The 21150-nt window shown below is 39.0% G+C and overlaps 2 protein-coding genes across 7 annotated transcripts; one reads left to right on the top strand and one right to left on the bottom strand.

Moving 5' to 3' along the window:
• On the top strand, positions 1 to 16423 carry LOC122982011 (cartilage intermediate layer protein, nucleotide pyrophosphohydrolase). 6 transcript variants are annotated; one of them, XM_044350967.1, is made up of 10 exons: positions 1 to 230; positions 568 to 662; positions 9712 to 9856; positions 10529 to 10582; positions 10739 to 11008; positions 11124 to 11303; positions 11852 to 12157; positions 12254 to 12362; positions 12475 to 12623; positions 12757 to 16423. In XM_044350967.1, exons 3-10 carry the CDS (start codon positions 9793 to 9795, stop codon positions 15114 to 15116), a joined length of 3492 nt encoding a protein of 1163 aa, XP_044206902.1. In that variant the 5' UTR covers positions 1 to 230; positions 568 to 662; positions 9712 to 9792; the 3' UTR covers positions 15117 to 16423. The 6 variants fall into 6 exon arrangements, 5 of the variants coding, with proteins under 5 accessions (XP_044206902.1, XP_044206893.1, XP_044206885.1 ...); XM_044350958.1 differs by having other exon boundaries at positions 1 to 301; XM_044350950.1 differs by having other exon boundaries at positions 2 to 148.
• Positions 15465 to 20971, bottom strand: eif3jb (eukaryotic translation initiation factor 3, subunit Jb). Its single transcript, XM_044351004.1, has 8 exons — positions 20869 to 20971; positions 20617 to 20705; positions 18683 to 18740; positions 18481 to 18572; positions 18267 to 18363; positions 17145 to 17315; positions 16938 to 17011; positions 15465 to 16680 (listed from the first exon to the last, which is right to left on the bottom strand). Exons 1-8 carry the CDS (start codon positions 20879 to 20881, stop codon positions 16552 to 16554), a joined length of 723 nt encoding a protein of 240 aa, XP_044206939.1. The 5' UTR covers positions 20882 to 20971; the 3' UTR covers positions 15465 to 16551.
• Between the last annotated feature and the right edge of the window lie 179 nt (positions 20972 to 21150).

The following is a 21150-nucleotide window of genomic DNA, read 5'->3' as shown; positions in this document are numbered from 1 at the left end:
CATTCCCCCTCAATCAACCGCTCAGTATAACCCTAACCCACAAACTGCAGTCCTCTGCGTCTTGTTTTCCTACTTAGTCATTCTTTGGATTTGTTTACCTCTGCCAACTGCTTGCCTGTTGCTGACCTGTGCCTTGAATCATGATCAAGTAACCCTCATTTTAATCCTACCTGCTCTGTTGCTGAGTCTTGCTTTTGAGTCCAAACATTACTTACCAAGAACATTACAATGTGAGAACAGACAAAGGAATAAAGCAAGCAGCAACAGCATCACTGAGCTACTGACTAATGTTATTTGCAGAGTGAGTGGCTGTGGGTAAAAAGTAGAATATGTGAAACCCGTTCAACAGATCAGTTTTCATCTGATAGATTTAAAAAAGGTATTAAATGTGTTGAAATCAGATTTACTGAACTAACACCGAGATTAGTTTTGCAGACATACCAAGCTAAAGACTTTTTTAAATAAAGATTACACCTGAGTAAATTCAGGGCTACAGTAATGTAAGGCCAGTGGGTTTTTAGAGAGAATATTCAATTTTATTCTAAGTAAAATGTTCTCCTCCCGCAGGCAGACCTTTAGTAGTGGGGTCTCCAGAGGTCTCCAACCCACAGTCCAGGAGGAAAATGGACGACCTCGCAGAGAACATATCATCCATCTTCCAGGTCAGCCCCACATGTTTCTAATCTAGCCCTTAATTCTGCATGTCTTCATGCTTTACTGAGCTGGAGCCGACCAGAAAACATGAAGGAGGTGCCATAACCTTTACATGTGCTCTCCATAATGTGTCAGCAGAAAAACACATGTCTTCTTCCTCTGCTTGTATCCAGGTTAACATGTCTTTACAGCCGTGTAAATGGAAATAGGTTTGCACTCTGGTCATGTGTGGTAATGAGAATGAGTCGGTGATACATCAAGCAGATGTTCAGTTGTTTTGTGCACTAAGAATGATTAAGTTGATTGTTGGAGATGTATGCAGATAAGCAGTGTTATTGTGGGTTTTGCACAAATGCCAAATCAGTTATGTGATTGTTTTCCATGTGTGAGGTAAAGTTGTTTTCCTCTAACATAAGTGTGTCATTAGTGGGGTCTCAAGCCATAAAGACTATAATTTCTTTTACTCATGTTTATGAGGATGATGCAGTGATACAGTACTGTGCAAAAGGTTTAGATGTTTAGATTCTTAAATTCAAATTTATTCTGCAGCATGACAATGACCCCAAACATTCAACCAGAGACATAAAGAACTATCTTCAGAGACAACAGGAACAAGGAGTCCTGCAACAGATTATATGGCCCCCACAGAGCCCTGATCTCAGCATCATTGAGTCAGTCTGGGATTACATGAAGAGACAGTAGAACTGAGACGACATAAATCCACAGAAGAAATGTGGCAAGTTCTCCGAAAGGCTTGGAACAACCTACCTGCCAAGTACCTTGAAAAACTGTATGCAGGTGTACCAGGGAGAGCTGGTGCTGTTTGAAAGGCAAAGCGTGCTCACACCAGATATTGGTTTCGTTTAAGTTTCTGCTGTTTACTGGACTCTGTATGAAGTTAATTGATAAATAAAAAGTATTCATGGTATTATTTTTGAAAGCATCCTCACTTTACTTTTAGTGCCTAAAACTTTTGCACAGTACTGTATGTTACACAGTTTATAATGTCCTTATTTTTGAGTTTAGATGGGAACTATGTGACTTTGCACATTATATTGCTGTGGGTAATTGTTTAGCCTTGCACAGTGATACGCTGTAAGTGAGAGGAGATTTAAATTATGTATACATTAGTTATCCAACTTAAAGTGGACAATGTTTCCCTGAAGAAATAGTCCCTGTTCTTTTGCTCATGATGTGAAATTAGTTGTAATATACATATACAGTTAAAGGTTAAAGTACCAGGTGAAAAAAAAAAAATATATATATATATATATATATATAATGTTTTTGTAGAAGGCTTGCACTGACATGCCTGACAATAAATTTTAAGTCTTACAGCTCTAAGGTGAACATGTTGATGATTTATCATAACCTTTTTTTTACCATAACTTTACTTTAAAATACAGTGTTTGAGCTGAAACGCTTTAATCATCAGATGTCAAAGAATAGTCTGTCAACGTTTAGTCTGTCTGTGCTCTGTGTTTTATCTACTCATACTTCAAATAAGCACCTATCTCCCAGACACAAAGTGCCCCATCTTTAATCTCCAATCACATTTCCTCCATCGAGAAAAACATGACGTTTTTCATTTTATTGCCTTTTGACTGTGAGTAATGCAGCCTGGTATAATAATATGTTTAAATCACAACCAAACTCATTTGGTAGGCTATATTCTGAAACTGTTAAGTGTTACTTTGATCCAGAGCACACCCTATAAGTCTGACACTAAGACTATATGAAAACACAAAAGGTGTTGTCAATTGAAAATGTAGTCAAAAGATAGGTTCACATTTTCAAGTCTTTCTTAAAATAATGTACTCATGTGGCTTCATGTACACTATACTGAACAAGTTTTTGGTCACTGTGATAATTCACCTTCTCCATTCTGGCAGCATTCATACAGTAGCATGACTCCACTGCAAGAAATGGACAACAGTATCCTCAGTCCAATGTGTTTTATTAGCTGAGGCTAATATGAGGCTTCAGTAAGTAGTAAGGCAAGAGAAGTTTATTTGTATAGCACCTTTCAGCAACAAGGCAATCCAAAGTGCTTTATATAAAACATAAGACATAAAACAAGAAACACGAGATGTTATAAAATGACACATTCAAATAGAATTTAAAAGATTTAAATAAAATTGAAAATAAAAATAAGCTAAAGTAGAATAAGACAAAACAGTAAAATAAAAATTATACAGTGCAGCAAGGGTGCAGTGTGAAATATGAAACAGAAGTCTTAAGTTTTGATTTAAAAGAACTGAGCGTCAAGTTTTCTGGGAGTTTGTTCCAGATGTTTGGCGCATCAAAACTGAATGCTGCTTCTCCAAGATGGAAAAATCAAGCCATTATCTTACAAACTTACAGTCTCTGTAGTGCTAAATTCCCTCTTAGTATTTACTTGCTGAGCTGTGGTGGAGGAACAGGTACACAAAGAGGGAATTTAATACCCAAAAGGCAATATTTGGAAGAGAACAACTTAATTTGTTGCCTCTGATTAGCTTCTGCAGAATCTGGATTTTATCACTCATCTCTTATACTTGGATCTCTCCAAGAGAACAGTCTGTATGGACAGGAGGAACAGTTAGAGCAACAAATAACTCTCATAGGGGCACGTGAGTATTGTTTTAAAACACATTTGGTGAAATGTGAATCTATCCTTTAACCTGTAAAACTATGGAAAGAGCACAAACAGTATCTCAGTGTATTTGTGACTGCTGGTTAAACAGAGAAGCCTGTTGTAGCCCAAACAGAGACTCAGAGCTTCATGAAATGTTTCTCCAGAGCAGACCAGGACAGTGAGGAGACACAGGTTAAGCAGACAGTGCTGGGGGTTGTGTTAGTGCCTTTTAATGACTCTACCAGTGAAAGTATGCAGAGCGGCTTCTGCTACTGTCATTAGGGGCCCACCATCGCACAGAGGGAAAGAGTCCACTCTACTTCCTTTAGGTCTGTTCAGAAAAAAAAAAAAGTGATTCAGATTCGAGGAAATTGCCAGGACATTTAGAAGTCAGCACATTTGACTTTTGGGCAAGGGGGCCATCTTTCAGTGTACAACAATTACATCTCTAGTGAAAACCACTATTACCAGGAGAGGTTTTCTCATCGAGAGTGAAATTGGTTTGGATCACAGGGAGCCCCCGTGAGAAAGCTCTTGAGCTTCACAGCCCAACATTGGCAGATTGTTAAGATTAGACTGAGATAGATTTTAAACCTGGTACCTCAAGTTTTGATATTGAGCAGAAATACTGTTAAAGCGACAAGATGTAACTTTTACTGAGCAGCCGCCAATGTGGCCAAAATCTATGGAAATAATGATAAATGCTAAAACACAAGCTAGTACAACAGTAGCACAAGTAGCGAGGGGTAATTGAGTCAGTGATGTCAATTACATAATAATATCTAAAGTCTGTTAACATAAGCACCACATGCTAGTGGACACACCAGACCATGTAAGGCTGTAGAAGCAGAACCTCTGAGTGTATAAAATTGAGCAAAGGTATGTTTTATTGCTTATATAATTAACTTCCCATTTGTAAGAAGAGGAATATATTTGTTCACTTTAATCTTCAGTTGAATGACTATAAATTCCTCTGCATGTTGAGACAGTTATACAACCCTTGAGTTATTTTTAAAACCTGTATCACATCTTCAACAATATCTGATTACTGAGCTAAAAAAAAATGATTAGCTGTATCTTATGTAAAGTAAAAACTAATGTTTGTTTGCTTGCACCGTGCATTTCAATTATGAGTAATTGCCTGTCGGTGTGGCTAGTGGGATTGACGAAATTAACTAAAACTCTAAAACATTTGCACTTATCTTGGCAAACTGTCCCTTTGAAGGATCTCGCTCCAGCAGACATGAGCTGGAATAATTATATCTCAAGGTGACTGTGGAGTTTGTAGTGCAGCATTGTTTGTTCAGTTCTAACTGTTTCTGGCTTTAGAGCCCCTCTTCAGGTTTGACTCCAGCCTGGTAATTAATGGTGTGTCAGGATGTTGCTGTTGTTTTTGTTTTTGGTCTGAGCTTATATAACACTGGTGTGGAGCTGCTAGTAAGAACCTGCATATTTATTATCATGAAATAACACAGCCCGCCTCCCCTGTTATTGTGATTGACAGGTAGTCTCAACATGTGATTAAACACTGGTTTGACAACTACAGATGTTTTAGGAATTTATACTTTGTCAAAGGGATTATTCTTAATGCACAGTGTTGTGTTACAGTATATTTTAAAACATTTACTATATGTATTCTGAACTCTTTGGCAACTCATTTCAGTCGTCTACTTTCTCTAAATTGGTAACTGTGTTGCAAACATGCAGAAAAAAGTTTTGAACTGTCCCATTGAGGAAGAAAAAATGCCAGTGGTGAAAAAAGTATTCATATCATTAACTTAAGTAAAACTAGCAATACTACAGGATGAAACACATCCCATTTTAAGTTTTTAAATCAAAATTAAAAGTGTTTTCAGCAAAACTGAAAGTATCAAAAGTAAGAGTACTCTTTTATGCAGCAGAATGGCCCTTGTCAGTGTTTATATAGTATATGTACATATATATATATTACCTCATTGGATTTGTGTTTCATTAACATGTAAGCAACATTTCAGATGGACAGGTAGAGTTTATATAACCTGCGAAGTAACTACAACAGTATTTCACCCTGAAATGTAGTGGTGTAGAGGCATTTAAAGTCTGTCTTAAAGCAATAGTCAGATGCCCAAATGAACATTGAAAAAGGTTTTGTTTGCTGTAATCATTTCTCCTGTTCATACTGACCATTAGATCCTCTACAAATGTGCTTATAATCTAAGTGATGGGGGACAAAATTAGTCAAATAAGTGGATATCTTCCACAATTAGTCCTTTTAGTAAAAATCTTTGTGTCTTGACAGATATTATTTTCCTGCTCAGCTGCAGCAGAAGGATCATAACAAAATGAGGGACTTTGGCACTAAAAAGACTCATTTGGACGGTTGAAGCTTCATTTTAGCTTCAAATAAACATTTTTTTCACATAAGGAGGACTGGATTTTGTTCCTCATCTTTTATACTGAATTATGCATTATGAAGGGATCATCTAGTGGCCAGTATGAACAGGAGAAATGATTGCAGCAAGAAAAACATGTGTCAATGTTCATTTGGCTATTGTTTTAGGACAGACTTGAGAAATTGTCAACTTGTCCTTGTACAATACTTGAACAAATGCGCTTAGTAACTTTCCACCTCTGCAAAACACTGCTGTAGATTAATGTGCGAAACCGAACAGACCAATTAAACTAATTAAAGTTTTTATTTTACACTGCTGATGAATCACGTTGCCAGAGGTTGATTAAATACCAGCCTGATGACAGACAACCTAACACTGACGTAAAAGTTTACCAAAAAAGAAAACTAATAAAAATCAAAATAACTTTCATAAAAAGTCTGTTTGATGTAATTCCACTGACTTTGCATGATGGTGATTTACCTGTCTGGAATCCAGTTATAGACTGGCAGAACATGGACTCTGTCTTCTGCTGTTGCCTGGAGACCAAACTTTGCGTGTTTGTGTCCATTTTCTCACTTCCTTCACTTTCCTATCCTCACATCATTACCCACCACCTCTGTCCTCCTTGTTTGTAAAGTCCTTTGAAGACCTACAAAGTGCCATAAAGTTGTCCTCACTAACCTGCTTGTAAATGTTAGAAAAATACGCCGCTGTAGAGAGCTACTGTCCTCTCTGACTGGAAGATGTGATGTGACATTAAAAGTCTGACATCTTTGCAGTGTAGGCCAGTGAATAAATGTTACATAAATATATACAATTTTACCAAAAATAAGGAATTTCAAAAGCATTTAACTTTAAGTTGAATATGGATATGTTTGGAAAATGGTAAACACACACAAACATGTTGTTTTGTTTGAATTTTGATGACAATACCAAAGCCAGCCTTACTTACTTGACTACATTAATGAAGACATTTGCCCTCTAAATACTTTCATAATGTATACCATTGCAGCATAAGCTTCAATCTGTATGTATTGTTTACATTTATATCCCTAATCCCACACCGACAGAGACTTTGTGGACCGTGACTTTGGTCCTTTGTTAGCTACCTCCTAATTTCACCACACTGACACTCATTTCCTTACACCAAACCAAACCACCTGTGCTGAGGAAAAGCAGTAATTGGTAAAAGGTGAAGTTAAGTTGTGCTTGAGGGACAGGACTGTTTTTCTTCAGACCTTGTTTATTCCAAGATGTTTTCTCTGAAGAGCAGCCTGTACTGTTGCCCTGTGCTAAGCTGTTTGTACAAATTACAAGCTCAGTTTATTTTATGTATCCAGTGATTGACCTCAATTCAAACTTTTCTGACACCAGTCATTAGTTCCTTCACCTGGCCTGGGAAGGGAAGTGAGCGCAGCCTGGAAACACTGAGATGCAGGCTGGTTTTATTCTTCCCCTGCTGTGTGTGTGTTTTTTTGCCTTGTAATTGACACGATGACATCAGCTAATTGAACGTTGTGTGGAAAAACAACAAATACTGACGACTTCATATGATCTTTAACAGACATGACTGACATAAGTGTATTTTTGAATCTGCTCGACATCCTCTTTTCCGACACTGCCTCTCTTTGTCTGGATTATAGTGGTGGGTAGACAAAATAATGTAGACACACTGGGGAAACCACTTAAGGATATGCTACTTGATTTTTGTGCCCAATAGTGTGCTCAAAGCTCAAAACATCTTCCCAACAAACTGTTTTTCAAAACATATTTGCAAACTATAATATGCAGTGACCAGGGAGGAAATCTGGGGATTTAAGGGAAGTATTGATGGTCATCAAGCAGTGTACTTTTGTACTGTGAAGAAACTAAATCACAAACATAGGACAGACATATAGTACAGTATACCTGGGTTTAACATTCTTCTAATCAAATGTAATACAGTATGATCTTTCTTTGTAGCAACTGTGATAAATAAAGTTAAAGTTTCACTCCATATTTGAAGGCTTATTAAGACCTACTTTACCTGATGGCAGATACTGTAACATTGACTTTATGCTCCTAAAATTTAAACTTTACTTGACACTATATATATTTTTAGAATCCTCCATTTTTTAAATACATTTAAGTAAACTGTTAAAGAAAAACTCATTTGGTTTGACTTTATATCAGACCATCTGTCTCAAAATTACAGCTGAAACACCACAGGGGAAATCCACTGGCTAACTGTGAACATTCACATACTGACACTGAGTGAGGTTTTTTGGATTTGTGTTCTTGGTGGTGTAAACGAGTGTCATGTATCTCCTACGGGATTTCAAATGTTAAAATCAAACTTCCAGACAAACATTAATGGTCTGTTAATGTTGCATAACAAAATGTAGATGCTTTGGGACACGTAAAATAAAAAAAACAGGAGCAGAATGTTGTTAGTTTTTTTTTTTAAACTCAGGATGCTCAAATCAACTTCAGATTTGCTCAGTTGTTATGGAGCATGTCCTCACATTTTCTTGTTTTCTGCTTTTTAATTAATTGCAAGATCTTGTCTCTTCAGATTGTCTAAACCAGAAGTTATGATTAGATGCCACAATTGTCAGAATCCCTAATAATTACAAATTATCTGACATTACAACAGAACAAATTAATCAAGGATTTAATGTACACTATCTCCTGTTTTAGAAACTTTAACATGTGCTTTAAAATGTGCATTAAAACAGAGGAGCATACCAAAGCCAGTGAAGAGTATCAAAATCACAGACTAGATCTATTTTTTTTAATCAGCATGTACACTCCACATGCAAAGTCATGCAACACAAAGTACAGGCCCTGAGACCAGAGGAGAGGATAAATGCCCAGTTTGACTCAATCAGCATTGATCTTGGGCATAGGGGTTGATTTATTAACACAAGCATTTGTTACTAAGACCCCCTGACTGTCCCTCATTCATATGTAGCACTATCTAATAACCATTGGGTGTCATGGCTGTACAATGAAGGTGATAAATTATAAGGATAATAGTGTAATCAAAAGACACTGTGGCACACTGCCGACAGAGGAGGGAGGGGTGCTTGGACTCAGAACGGTATAAAAGAGACAGTGAAGGAGTATGTTGAACCAGAGTAAAGAGCAGAGGAGGAGGAGAGAAATGTGAGACAGGAAGAAACAGAAGGAAACAAGAGAAAGAAAGAGTGACAGAGACACTGAGAGAAGGACTTTCCAATTAAGAAAATCTGCAGACCCAAGATAGTCCACTCAACAAGGAGGTAAGAAAAAAACAGATTATTTGTTTGTGGTTTAAGTTTAAAATAATTTACAGTAAATGGACAGTTGATTTAAAATTTGGAGCCTGTAATTTGAATAATATTGTCACTTGCAATTTGAAACATAATCCATATAAAATTAGTCTTTACTTCAGCTTACTGTTAACATGCATTTCTGATAATATCTTTTTTAAAATTGTAATTAAAGCCTTTTGATGCACTGAACCTGTTATTTTATCAACATCATTTCTGCCTTTCCAATTTAGCACAAATGTAATGCATTAGTCTGTTGTGCACAATTTTACTTGTATTTTTAAACTTTAAGTGTACAAATGCAAACCTTGTGTGTGGGGGTGGGGTGGGGTGGGGTGTTTGGATTGTGTAGCCCAGTGTTTCGTCAGTGGATGCAGAAATGTTTGAGAGTTCCCCTGACAAATGATGATGGCTAACACAGATGTGTAATCTGAGTGGGGGCTCAGTCCAGCCATGTTTTTTTTTTTCTCCACCCTAAAACCTCCTATCCTTAAAGAAACATTCTTGCTCTAGATGTAAACTATTGTTTTTTAATTAACTTTTACTATGATACAGGTGTTTGTTTGTTTTTTTGTTTTTGTTTTGTTTTTTACAAATAACTGTCTAACTGGATAATATGTGATGATGAAGAGTTACATCAATTTGTTGAAATTTTGGTTCAAAATAATGAGAGTTTGTGTTGTACTTAAAGATTATTTACATGTAACATTGACTGACTTTTATTAACATGGAACATTGTTTCCTGTTATTTCCCATTTCTTCATCTTTACACCAGTCCTCTTCGGAGTTCCTGGGGTCAAACGCACATTACCAGAGGTGAAAGTTCAGGGGTCAGCTATAACGGCAGAGTGTGAGAATGTCAGCAAGGCTTCTCCTTCTCATCCTGGGAATCACCGCAGCCACTGTTGTTACAGCTCAAGGTGGGTCTCTCACAAAGATGTTGAGACTTGTTTCCTCACGTGTTATTAGCACATATGCATTGAAAAGCACTGAACCCTCCCCACACTCTTTTTTAAAAAGGCACAGTAAGATACCTGAGGACACAGTTTTGCGTTGATTTGATAAAAGTGAATAGTGGAAGGCAGGCTGACAAAACAGAGCAATTTACACTCCACACTGGATTCCCAGCATTAAATCTGTAAAGTCAAAGGAAAATTGAATTTTAAAGTGTGATTGGCTTTTGCTACAAACATTGACATGTAGCTGACAGTTTGTACTTACAGTATCTAGGGATTAATACATAGAAATATTAATTCAAACCAGCCACTTTTCTAAAACACTACCCCACAAGTTTTGACCAGTACTGACCATGATCAATAGCGCTAAAACTGTTTAACCATTATGTCGCAAATACACAGAGAGACTGTGTTGAACTACTACAACTATATTGCACTTAACAGATTTTACACTCACAAATATGTAAAGATTTCATCCTAAAATGACTCGCTTGCGCTTCTAGAAAAAAAAGACTAAATGTTTTTCAAAACTATAAGAATTTGAGAAGAGACAACTAAAGTAAGGTGTCTGATATTATGGTAGTGCACCCCGAGGTACAAAAATAATACAATCATGCATTGATTTGTCTCTTACAGGATCATGGAGGAGAGACAACAAAGATTCTAGCCCTGCTGTGTTCCATATTGATGGTAAATTCTGTACAATATATTGTATTTATAGTATTAACTGTGTATCAAATATATTGTAAAGTCATAACTGTATAAGGCCTTTTTGGGTGGTTTGAGTCACATTCCACATTAACTATCAGCTGCTATTCTCTCCATCCTCTCTTGTACTCTCTCTAGACAACTATGAGTGGACCACATGGTTCAATGTTGATCACCCCGGAGGGCGTGGAGACTATGAGCAGCTGGAAGCTATTCGCTTCTACTACCGTTCTCGAGTGTGTGAGACTCCCCGGGCAGTGGAAGCCAGAACCACTGAATGGGTCCCAGCCCGTGAAACTGGAGAGAAGGTCCATGCAGATCCCACTGTGGGCTTCTGGTGCCTCAATGAAGAGCAGGGTCCTGACCGTAACTGCTCCAACTATGCAGTCCGCTTCCTTTGTCCCAAAGGTTTGGTCTCATATCATTCTTCCAGCTATTTTCTCTTAACATGCAAATAAGATCTCTAATGAATCTCTTTCCAGCTCAATAGTTTGAACGTCACTTATTCTCTATTTTCTATCAGATAACAGTGTAAACCCCCAGGATAATTGGGGTCTGTGGTCAGACTGGAGCCCATGCCCCGCCCTCTGTGGTCAAGTAGGGGTCCAAATTCGCTCCAGAAACTGCAAATCTCGTTTGATGTCTTGCAGCGGGCCTAAAATAGAAGGGAAAGCATGCAATGGACCTGAGTGCCCGATAACAGGTGAGCTGGCATTGGTTTAGTCATACAGACCCTTCCATTTTTTATTTGGCCATGCTAATGGCATGGCTATAGAGGTGGCCAGGTCCGCTGGTTGGTTGGTCTACCACTTCAGATGGATTTCTATGAAATTTTTTCCAGAAAAGATGAATCTTGGTAAATTTGGTGATCCCCTGACTTTTATCTCAACATCTATTGAACAGATTGGCACAAAATTCGGTCTATGTCCATCTTTTCCTTTAACGTCACCATGAGGTTGACATTAGAGGTTTTTAGTGAAACATTTCAACAACTCTTGGATGGATGAAATTTGGTACACAAATTCGTGTCCCCTCTGGATACATTGAAATGACTTTGGTGACCTCCTGACTTTTCATCTAGTGACATCAGTGGGTCAAAATTTCAACTTGCACTTTCACTTACATCACTCTTGTTATTTTGTCAGGCCCTGACTTAGACTGATATTGGAAATATTCCTGAAAAGGAATGGCTGAACTGTAAAGAAATAACATCACTCAATAGCATTGTGGTTGTTCTATTCTACTTTTTAGATTGCTCCCTGCAGTGTGTGATGGGGAGGGTGAACGCTGAATGTGATGCATGCAAGTGTGAAGAACACACCCTGCTGGGGTCTGTCCGTGGTGCTGGTGGTCTCACTGCTGAAGGGGCTACAATCCTTCGCTCTGGCAAACTCATAACCCTCACTGACCACAACGGACATTTTCGCATCCCCGGTGTCTGCCCTGATGGCAACACCACCCTGACAGTCAGCCTGCAGGGCCACGCCACCCTCAGTGTTGTTGTGCCCCACAGCACTGAGCGTACCTCAGTTCTCAGTGTCCAGCTGAAAAGAGCAGGTACAGACATCTGTAACATAAATTGGATTAGAGATTGATTATTTGTTTTATACCTAAACATTTAATTTTTTTCACATTTTATTTTACAATTTCCAGAGAAGCTTCATGTGTTGAGCAACCCTGAGAGCAAGGCAAGAAGGGAAGGACAAATTGCTGCCTTCTGCTGCAAGGTGGCAGGAATACCACAGCCAGACAAGTACCAATGGTAGGACTTGTTAAATTTTGAAATTATGCATGTTTTCAAAGGTTTTCAATAATATAGTGTATTTCATGCCCTTGCTTCTGCTGTCTGCCTTTTCTTCTGTGTGAACCAACAGGTTTCATAACAACAGTCTCCTGGAGAAGCAGTCTGAGAGCACTTTGGTCCTAAAAGATCTGCATCCTCAGCAGGCTGGGGAATACTACTGCAGAGCAAGTGGTCCATCTGGGGCAATTAAGACCAAACCAGCTACTCTCAAAGTTATAGGTGTGTTCTCAATAAATTGGTAATAATATAATACAATAAATACATAGAAATGTGAAAAACACATGTGTGGACATTAAATACAGTAATATGATCAAACTAAATCAACATGTTGATTTCTAAATCTTGTACACAGGTAAAGATGAACATTCATGTAACCCCAAGCCTGACTCCCACCTCATCCGCCTTCCACATGACTGCTACCAAAACAGCACAAACTCGTTCTACTATGATGTGGGCAAGTGCCCCACAGGTACATGTACTGGGCAGCAGGACAATGGCATAAGGTGCAAAGACAAAGTGGCTTATTGCTGTGGTGTGGCAAAGATGGAGGAGAGACAGTTAACATGCCAGGGCTACCAACTGCCCACCATGGTGGTGACTGAGTGTGGCTGCCAGAAATGTGTGGACACCAAGGCTATTGTGCATGGTAGGGCCATTGCTGCTGACAACGGTGAACCAATGAGGTTCGGCCATATCTTTATGAATGGAATCAGAATCAGCCGCACAGGCTACAAAGGTACCTTTTCCATACAGGTTCCTCCTGAAACAGACAGGTTAGTCCTGACTTTTGTGGACAACATGCAGAAATTTGTCAACACCACAAAGGTACTTCCATTTAACACCAAAGGAGGGGCTGTTTACCATGAGATCAAACTTCTCAGAAAAAAAGCTCCTGTGACCATTAGTTCCACAGAAACCAACACTCTGGAGCTTGGAGAAGTAGAGGGCCAAGAGCCAATGGTTCAAATCCAGATTCCTCCCCATTCCTTCTACAAGGAGAATGGAGAAGTCTTCATGGGTAATGTAAATGCTAGTGTAACTTTTCTTGACCCCAGAGATGTCTCCACAGCTGCTGCAGCCCAAAGTGATCTCAACTTTATAGGGAATGAAGGAGATACCCTGCCACTGAGAACCTACGGGATGTTCTCAGTTGACTTCAGGGGAGAGGAAACCAATGAGCCCCTGAATGCTGGTGAAGTGAAAGTGTTCCTGGACTCTGCCCAGGTGACGATGCCCGAGCACCTCAGTACTATGAAGCTGTGGTCCCTGAACCCTGATACTGGCCTGTGGGAGGAGGAGGGAAGTCTGCAGGTGGAGAAGAAAAGAAGAGGCAAAAGGGAAGAGAGAACCTTTCTGATTGGTAACATGGAGATCAGAGAGAGGCGTCTGTTCAACCTGGACGTCCCAGAAAACCGCAGGTGTTACGTAAAAGTGAGGGCCTTCCGCAGTGAACGCTTCATGCCCAGTGAGCAGGTGGAGGGAGTTGTAGTGAGTCTCATAAACATGGAGCCCACAGCTGGCTACTCCTCTAACCCACGTGCCTGGGGCCGCTTTGACAGTGTTGTCACCGGTCCCAATGGTGCCTGCCTTCCTGCCTTCTGTGATGAACAAAAAGCTGATGCCTATTCTGCATATGTCATGGCCAACCTTGGAGGAGAGGAATTGGAGGCTGTCCCTTCTGCTCCCAAATTCAATCCCAACCTCATTGGAGTGCCTCAGCCCTACCTGGATAAGCTTAACTACAGACGGACTGACCATGAAGACCCCAGAGTGAAGAAGACAGCATTCAGCATCAATGTGGCAAAACCAAGTCAAAACGCAGCCGAGGAAAGCAACGGACCAGTCTATGCATTTGAGAATTTGAAAGAATGTGAGGAGGCACCATTCAGCGCAGCACACTTCCGCTTCTCAAGAGTAGAAGGGGATCGCTACGATTACAACACAGTGCCGTTCAATGAAGATGATCCAATGAGCTGGACAGAGGACTACTTGAGTTGGTGGCCCAAGCCCATGGAATACAGAGCCTGCTACATAAAAGTCAAAATCAACAGCCCACACGAGATCAATGTGAGATCCCGCAACATGGGTGGCACCCACCCCAAGACAGTGGGCCAGCTGTATGGCCTCCGAGACACTCGAAGTATTCGTGACATGGACCAGGCAACACTGTCTGCTGTGTGTCTGGAGTTCAAGTGCAGCGGGATGCTGTATGATCAGGACCGCGTGGATCGTACTCTGGTGAAGGTGATTCCACAAGGTAGCTGTAAGAGAGATCAAGTAAACCCAATACTTCAAGAGTATCTTGTCAACCACTTGCCCCTTGCTGTTAATAACGACACCAACGAGTTCACCATGCTAGCACCTCTTGACCCTCTGGGCCATAACTACGGAATCTATACCGTGACAGACCAGGATCCCCGCACAGCCAAAGAGATTGCACTTGGACGCTGCTTTGATGGAACCTCTGATGGTACTTCTCGTGTCATGAAGAGCAACGAGGGCGTAGCACTGGTGTTCACTTGTGGAGATCGTGAGGTGACACGCCAGAATGTCTTCCAGACCCTGCAGAGTTCTCAAGGTCAGACAGTGACAAGTGTGGTGAGAGGAGAAGGCAGGCAGAACCGACGCCGGCAGAGGGCCAATGCTCTCCGGAGTAGTCGTAGACGCAGCACCAGAGATCCTACAGGAAGACGCACACAGTCCAGAAGCTAAACAAGACAATACTTAAAGGTCAGGGCCCCACATGGAGACCAAATCAATAATGAAAGAAGTGGATAACGTTAACCTTGTTTTGATGCAAACCTTTTACATTGACTTTTTACAAATTAAGTAAATCTGTAATTACACAAAACTAGGCCTATTTCTTGCAGCTTCTTCCCAAGAATTGTTTGCATTGTTTTCCCTTACATTTTAACTGTACTGTGGTGAATATTTACTTGAAACTGTAAATAGAGTATTTATTACACATACCTTAAAAATCAGTAATCGTTGAATTTGGGTGCTGTGTTATTCGACTGTTTCTTTCATTTATGTTGTAAACAAGAACAGAAACACAATTAATCCTTTTGACCAGTGATTTATTAAATTAGATGCTTATAAAACACTGCAAATGCTGTATCTTCCACATTGTATGTATCCAATTGTCCATGTAACATTGAAACTGGTCAACTGCTAGAAAAAAAAGGAGAAATACGCCCCTTTCAAATAACTGTAGCCCATATGAAGACATGGTGGGGTGAAGCCCAGAAGCCCCCGCTCCTCATCACACTTGATACAAGCCTGCAGAAGCAATGATTAGGAGACCAGTACTAGCAAGTTAACCCACTTGCCTGATCCATACTTTTTCTGCATTAGTAGAAATCAAATTAGTAAATTACATTTTTGTCATGCACAAAAAATACCTATAAGCACTCTTTGCTCCAAATTTTCAAGGATATTCCAGAGATGTATTAAGAGAATGGCTGTAATGTTTTAAAGTCACATTTATTACACTTGTCTATCCCTTTTATCTTACAGTGAATGTCATGTGCTCTCTGTAAAATTATAACTACTACTTACATGTTGTCAGTCTCAAATAACCCACAATGCAACCTTTCCAGAGATAAAGATGAATAATGTACTGAATAATTGTTCTGCATTTGGCAACCAAAGTTATAGATACTATATACTTTCCTGTAAGAGAATAATCCACAGGTAAGTGAGACCTATAATATATACATGACATTCTGGTTTAAGAATTTGCATAGAACCATGTGTTTCTATGTCACTACACTTATAACTGCAATACTATATCTGCCATTTTGACAGGAGCAACATTTAATGAAAAAATGAGCCCTGCAAAAACTCAGACAACTGCAGTTAAAGTGTATTTTCCCTTGAAGCTGGGTCACCCAACAGATATACTACATGATTATGTGTGTGTGTGAGTCGAGGCTGAATGAGACAGAGAAAAGGCAATTCCATATGTATTAACATAAGAGTTGGTGAGACTGGATGCTCCCTGGTATAGTCCCTCTGGTCATTGAAGCAAAATGAAGGGGGCAACACATAGTTCAGATTTTCCAGGATGGCACTGGACAGCATGAGAAGGTACAGCTGCATTTCTCAGGGTTGGGAGGGGGAGAGGACAGTGGTGATGGAGCCAGTGTCACATGAAGTCCTCATAGTCTTGGGCGTATCCACCATCAAACTCTGCATAGTCAAGGTCATCTCTCAGCTGTGCTTTCAAACCGCCACCAGGTACGACACCTTTCTTCTTTTTCTTTCCTTTGTTTTGCTGTTAAAGAAAATAAATTAAAATGATATATAATAAACTGGTATGTTACATATTACGCTTGAATTAAATACCTGACTGTTGATTCTAACTCACTATAGAAACCACATGACTAAGTAAGACTGGGCATATTACAGTTGGCTTCTACTATGAGCCCAATTTGGGTGACTGGGCTAGGTGAACAGCACCCCCTACTGAATATAAATGACAGATCAGAATTAATATCTGAGAAAATACAGTACACACATAAAGTCACTTACTTTTTCTTGTTTCTGTTTTTCACTAAGTAGGACTGACAGGGAATTACTGACTTTCTTCAAGTCATCTACTTCCACTGTAAGAGAGACAAGCAAAATTGTTACAGGTCTAATCTGCTTTGATTAAAATTTACAGTAATAATACAGTGAGCATGAGTGACAATCAATATTGTTCAGTTAAAATGACAGTAAGGAAAATGCTGCGCTTACATGAAATACAGAGCTCCCGAAACAATGAATCCAAGAAACTCGAATAATGCACAGATTTTTCAAACTGGGTTATCTTTTCTTTCAGCAATTTTTCAAACTCTGTGAAGTCTTCTTTGGAAGATGGACACATGCCATCAATCCCAGTGACACTGTTTGAAGTGCTGCTGACACCTGAAAACAGAACAAGAAAAGAGGTTTCATTATGTCCACGACTGGGCTCAAAAGTGTAGATCTGGGTTGAATTTTGGAGATGCTGAAATGACCATGTACATTAATTACTGTTTGCCCATTCCCCTTCAAAACAAAGTGTTCTGATGCAACAGCAGCCATCATGAGATATTAGTAATTCCTCAAAAAGTTAAAAATTGTAGCAACCCTGAGAATTTCTCTGAGTATAAAGTCATTAAAAAACCCTATAATTTATAGTGTGAAATACACTGTTAACTGTGTTTAATGATTCTGGGAAGTTTGACACACATAAGAAACAAATGATCATTTTATTAATAACTGCTTTGTTTAGGCATGTTTAAAAAAAAGGCAATACTGCACACCGTACTTTAATCTCTCTCATTGATTCTTCTGCTTTTAGTGACAACTCGTACCTCTAATGAAACCATACATTCAAGGGACAGACTAAACAGTAGGGCTGCCAACGTTGGAAAAAAAAAAAAAAAGACATTCAATTATTCCTTCTAAACACATATGTCTAAATACATAGGCATATACATAAATACATAATCTCATTTAGGATACTCCTTGACAGCCCTACTGAACAGTAGCTCTGTGCATACCTTCAGAGTCTACGTACATGACGCAGCCAATTGTGCCTATATGAGTGAGTTAAGCTTCAAATTAATTAAGCCTTGCAGTACTTTGCATCTATGAACAACAAGGTACATGTCGAAATGTAAAAGAAACCAATGGAGGAACTGGGCACACATTTTATCAGTCCAGGCACCAATTTAACACAAATATTCATCAATACACACGTACTGTTTCATTTATGCAATGCAAATGAACTAACAACATTCAGTATTACGGAAGACTACTATATTTTTTACATATAAGGACGTAGGAAGAGTTTCAAAATAGTAGGTTTTTGGAGGGGGATCTCTCTCTTACCAAAAGCATCTTTTGCTAACTCCAAGTCGGCATCTTCCTGTAGCTTCTTCACTCTTAACTTCTCTGCGAGTTGTTCTTCTTGAGTAAGCTCTGCTCGCTGAATAAACAGATTTCACAAAGTGAAAATGAGAAACCATCATTAGCGATGAAAGAAGGGACAATAGTTTTGTGCTCTATACTGTCAACTGTGAAAGCCATGTGGGTAAAAACTCACGCTATTCTCCAACTCCTGTTGTTTTTTCTTTAAACGGTTTTCCTTCTCTTTAATCTTCTCCATCAACTTTTTCTTATCAGAAACCTTTTTCTCTGAAAATTAAAATGATGGAATAATAAAAAGGTGAATTTGGGAAAAAAGCAAAGGGCTTTGCAAATGATTAACAATTAATTACATAGTTATGAAACTGCCAGTTGCTCACCTGTTTTTTTCACTTCTACTTTTTTCGTGTCCTCTTCTTCCTCATCATCCCAGTTATCCTGTGCAGATAAAAAGTGGGACAGTTAACATATTATTAATTAATGAGCAGCCGTCACTAACAAACTGGGAGCCACTAATCAAATGAAATATGTCAGTTGTTATATCAGTCAAATGAGTCAGTTGTCAAGAATTGAGTGACACTTTGTTTTATGTTAGGCTTTATAAAAAGTGCTGTATTCATTTCATCATTACTCAAACTTGTATCAATCAGATAAACGGTAAACGATACGAACGATAAAATTACAAACATTTAGAATTTTACAAGCACAGCCAAATTTACACACGAAGTGCCCTCATCATCCCACTACTTCAGTAACAAATCTGTCCTGATATAAAATGAGACATCCTAATTATGATGATCCCAAGTTAATCCGAACTAATAAACACATTGATATTAAAGTTGGGTGATTTTCACTTAAAATCATATTGTGATGATATGATCTTTTCAGGTCTATCACTTTACAAATTTCTGTTATCAAATGAATGATTCTCATAATGCATAACAGGGTAACATAGTTAATTAATTTGAAGATCAAACTGATTATTTTAGATGTATTTTTTCATACATCTTTTATATCATAATATCTATTATTATTGGAAGTTTTTTACATTGACATTGTGATAATGATTTCTACCATACTGTCCAGCACTACTTGAGATTGCCATGCAACTGAATACAATAACAAACAACACATATCCTTTCCCACACTTCTCCAATTATCTCCAAGATACAATACTTTACAACCTGTACATGAAATTACCAACTCAGCTTTAAACACAGAAACACACAATAACACTTACACAATAAGCTTTTACAAGCATGTTGTTATATTTGAGCATAGTATTATTACACCAATATTTCAATCCAAACCAGATTACAAAATGGATTTATTTCAGTCAGTAATTAATTGCAGTTAGCCACACTGTTTACCCAGTTTAGTGAATAAGGCCACTGTTTGTACTTAGGAGGACATTAAATCATCAGTTTCTTTTTAGTTTGGGCACCATATGTCACAAAAAAAATGGAACAATTGAAAAGGCCTCTAACCAGCACTTTCTCTAGGTCAATTATCTGAGGTTTCTGGACAGAAACCATGACATTCAGGTAATAACAACCTGTATTGTCGCTTCAACTGAACACCAGTTTCCTAATACACGCCTGTTGGACATTCGGAAAGTTCTAGGCCTAGTTCTTGATAGAGTTGAGTCATCAACCCAGAGGATGATTTCATCTGGTTGTGGCTAAAGTTGGTTAGCAAGCTAACGCCGCCTGCCTCATGTTTAACGCAACTCAAACTGAGGGAATTCAGACATGACACATAAAGCTAATCTCCTATAATCGTTGAACGCAACCAAGTCTGGGCAACGATGGACTAACCGTCTACATTATCCAAGCACTCCAACCCACTCAAGTTAACGACGCCACCGTCGAGGTTACCTAACATTAAAGCTCATTTTCAGCGAGCTAGCGATCTTGCTAGCTGAGTGGCCCAGCAAGAGGTTAGCTTCGAGCTACGTTATCTAATTTTAGCCCGGCTATCAACGAATTAAACCGCGAACTGCCAACTTTCAAATAATAACAGACACCAACATCGTCCAGAAATTAAGTCTAACCCACAACCCCCAACTGGCACACCGACTAACGATACGATCCGGTAGTTCTAGACCGAGTACTAGCTAAATATGAGTTACTAAAGGCTTCATGAAGGAGCCACATGAGTTAGCCGACAGCTAGCGGAGGTTAACGCCGGGATTGACAGGCGAAGCATAGCACCGCAGCCGGGGCCACAACGCTTCCACCGAACGTTAGCTAGTAACGGCTCTAACGGCTCTTCTCATAAACACACCGAAGAAGCGTTTGTCACGTTAATGTACCTTAACATCTTCTTCTTCGTCTTCGCCTTCCCATTTGTCCATCACTACCGCCTTTTTAATCGGCTCCTCCGGCTCGAAGTTGTCAGCGTCTGTAAAAAATAAAAATAAAAAAAAGACAACATAAAACTGTGTTAGTCCAATCCACTTATAACGGGCGAGTTTGACAATAACGGAGTGATAAACTTGTAGAAAAAAGACTGTGACAAGCGGATGATGTAAAGGTGGCTATCCTTCCCAAGTTAGTTTCCTCACCCCAGTCCGCCATGTTGGCTGTGTTGGTTGTGTTTGACAGGCTCGCTGTGAAGTCCGTGCTGCAGCCCGTTGGCCACGTTTTTTTAATTAGTTACTTTTTTCAAAAAAAAAAACTTTATTTACACAATGGAATTTACAACAAGTTTACTATTCCAATAACATTAACAAGGAAATGCATACTTGAGGTAGTGCACAGATCATAAGATATATAAAGATAAAGAAATAAAAAATTAAAAGCAAACAAACAAGATAAAATTAAAGAAATTACAAATCAAATTAATT

This window comes from Thunnus albacares, chromosome 1 (assembly GCF_914725855.1).
Source record: "Thunnus albacares chromosome 1, fThuAlb1.1, whole genome shotgun sequence".
NCBI lineage: Eukaryota > Metazoa > Chordata > Actinopteri > Scombriformes > Scombridae > Thunnus > Thunnus albacares.
The sequence above is the reverse complement of the archived record's forward strand: the minus strand, read 5'-3'. Positions and strand labels throughout refer to the sequence as shown.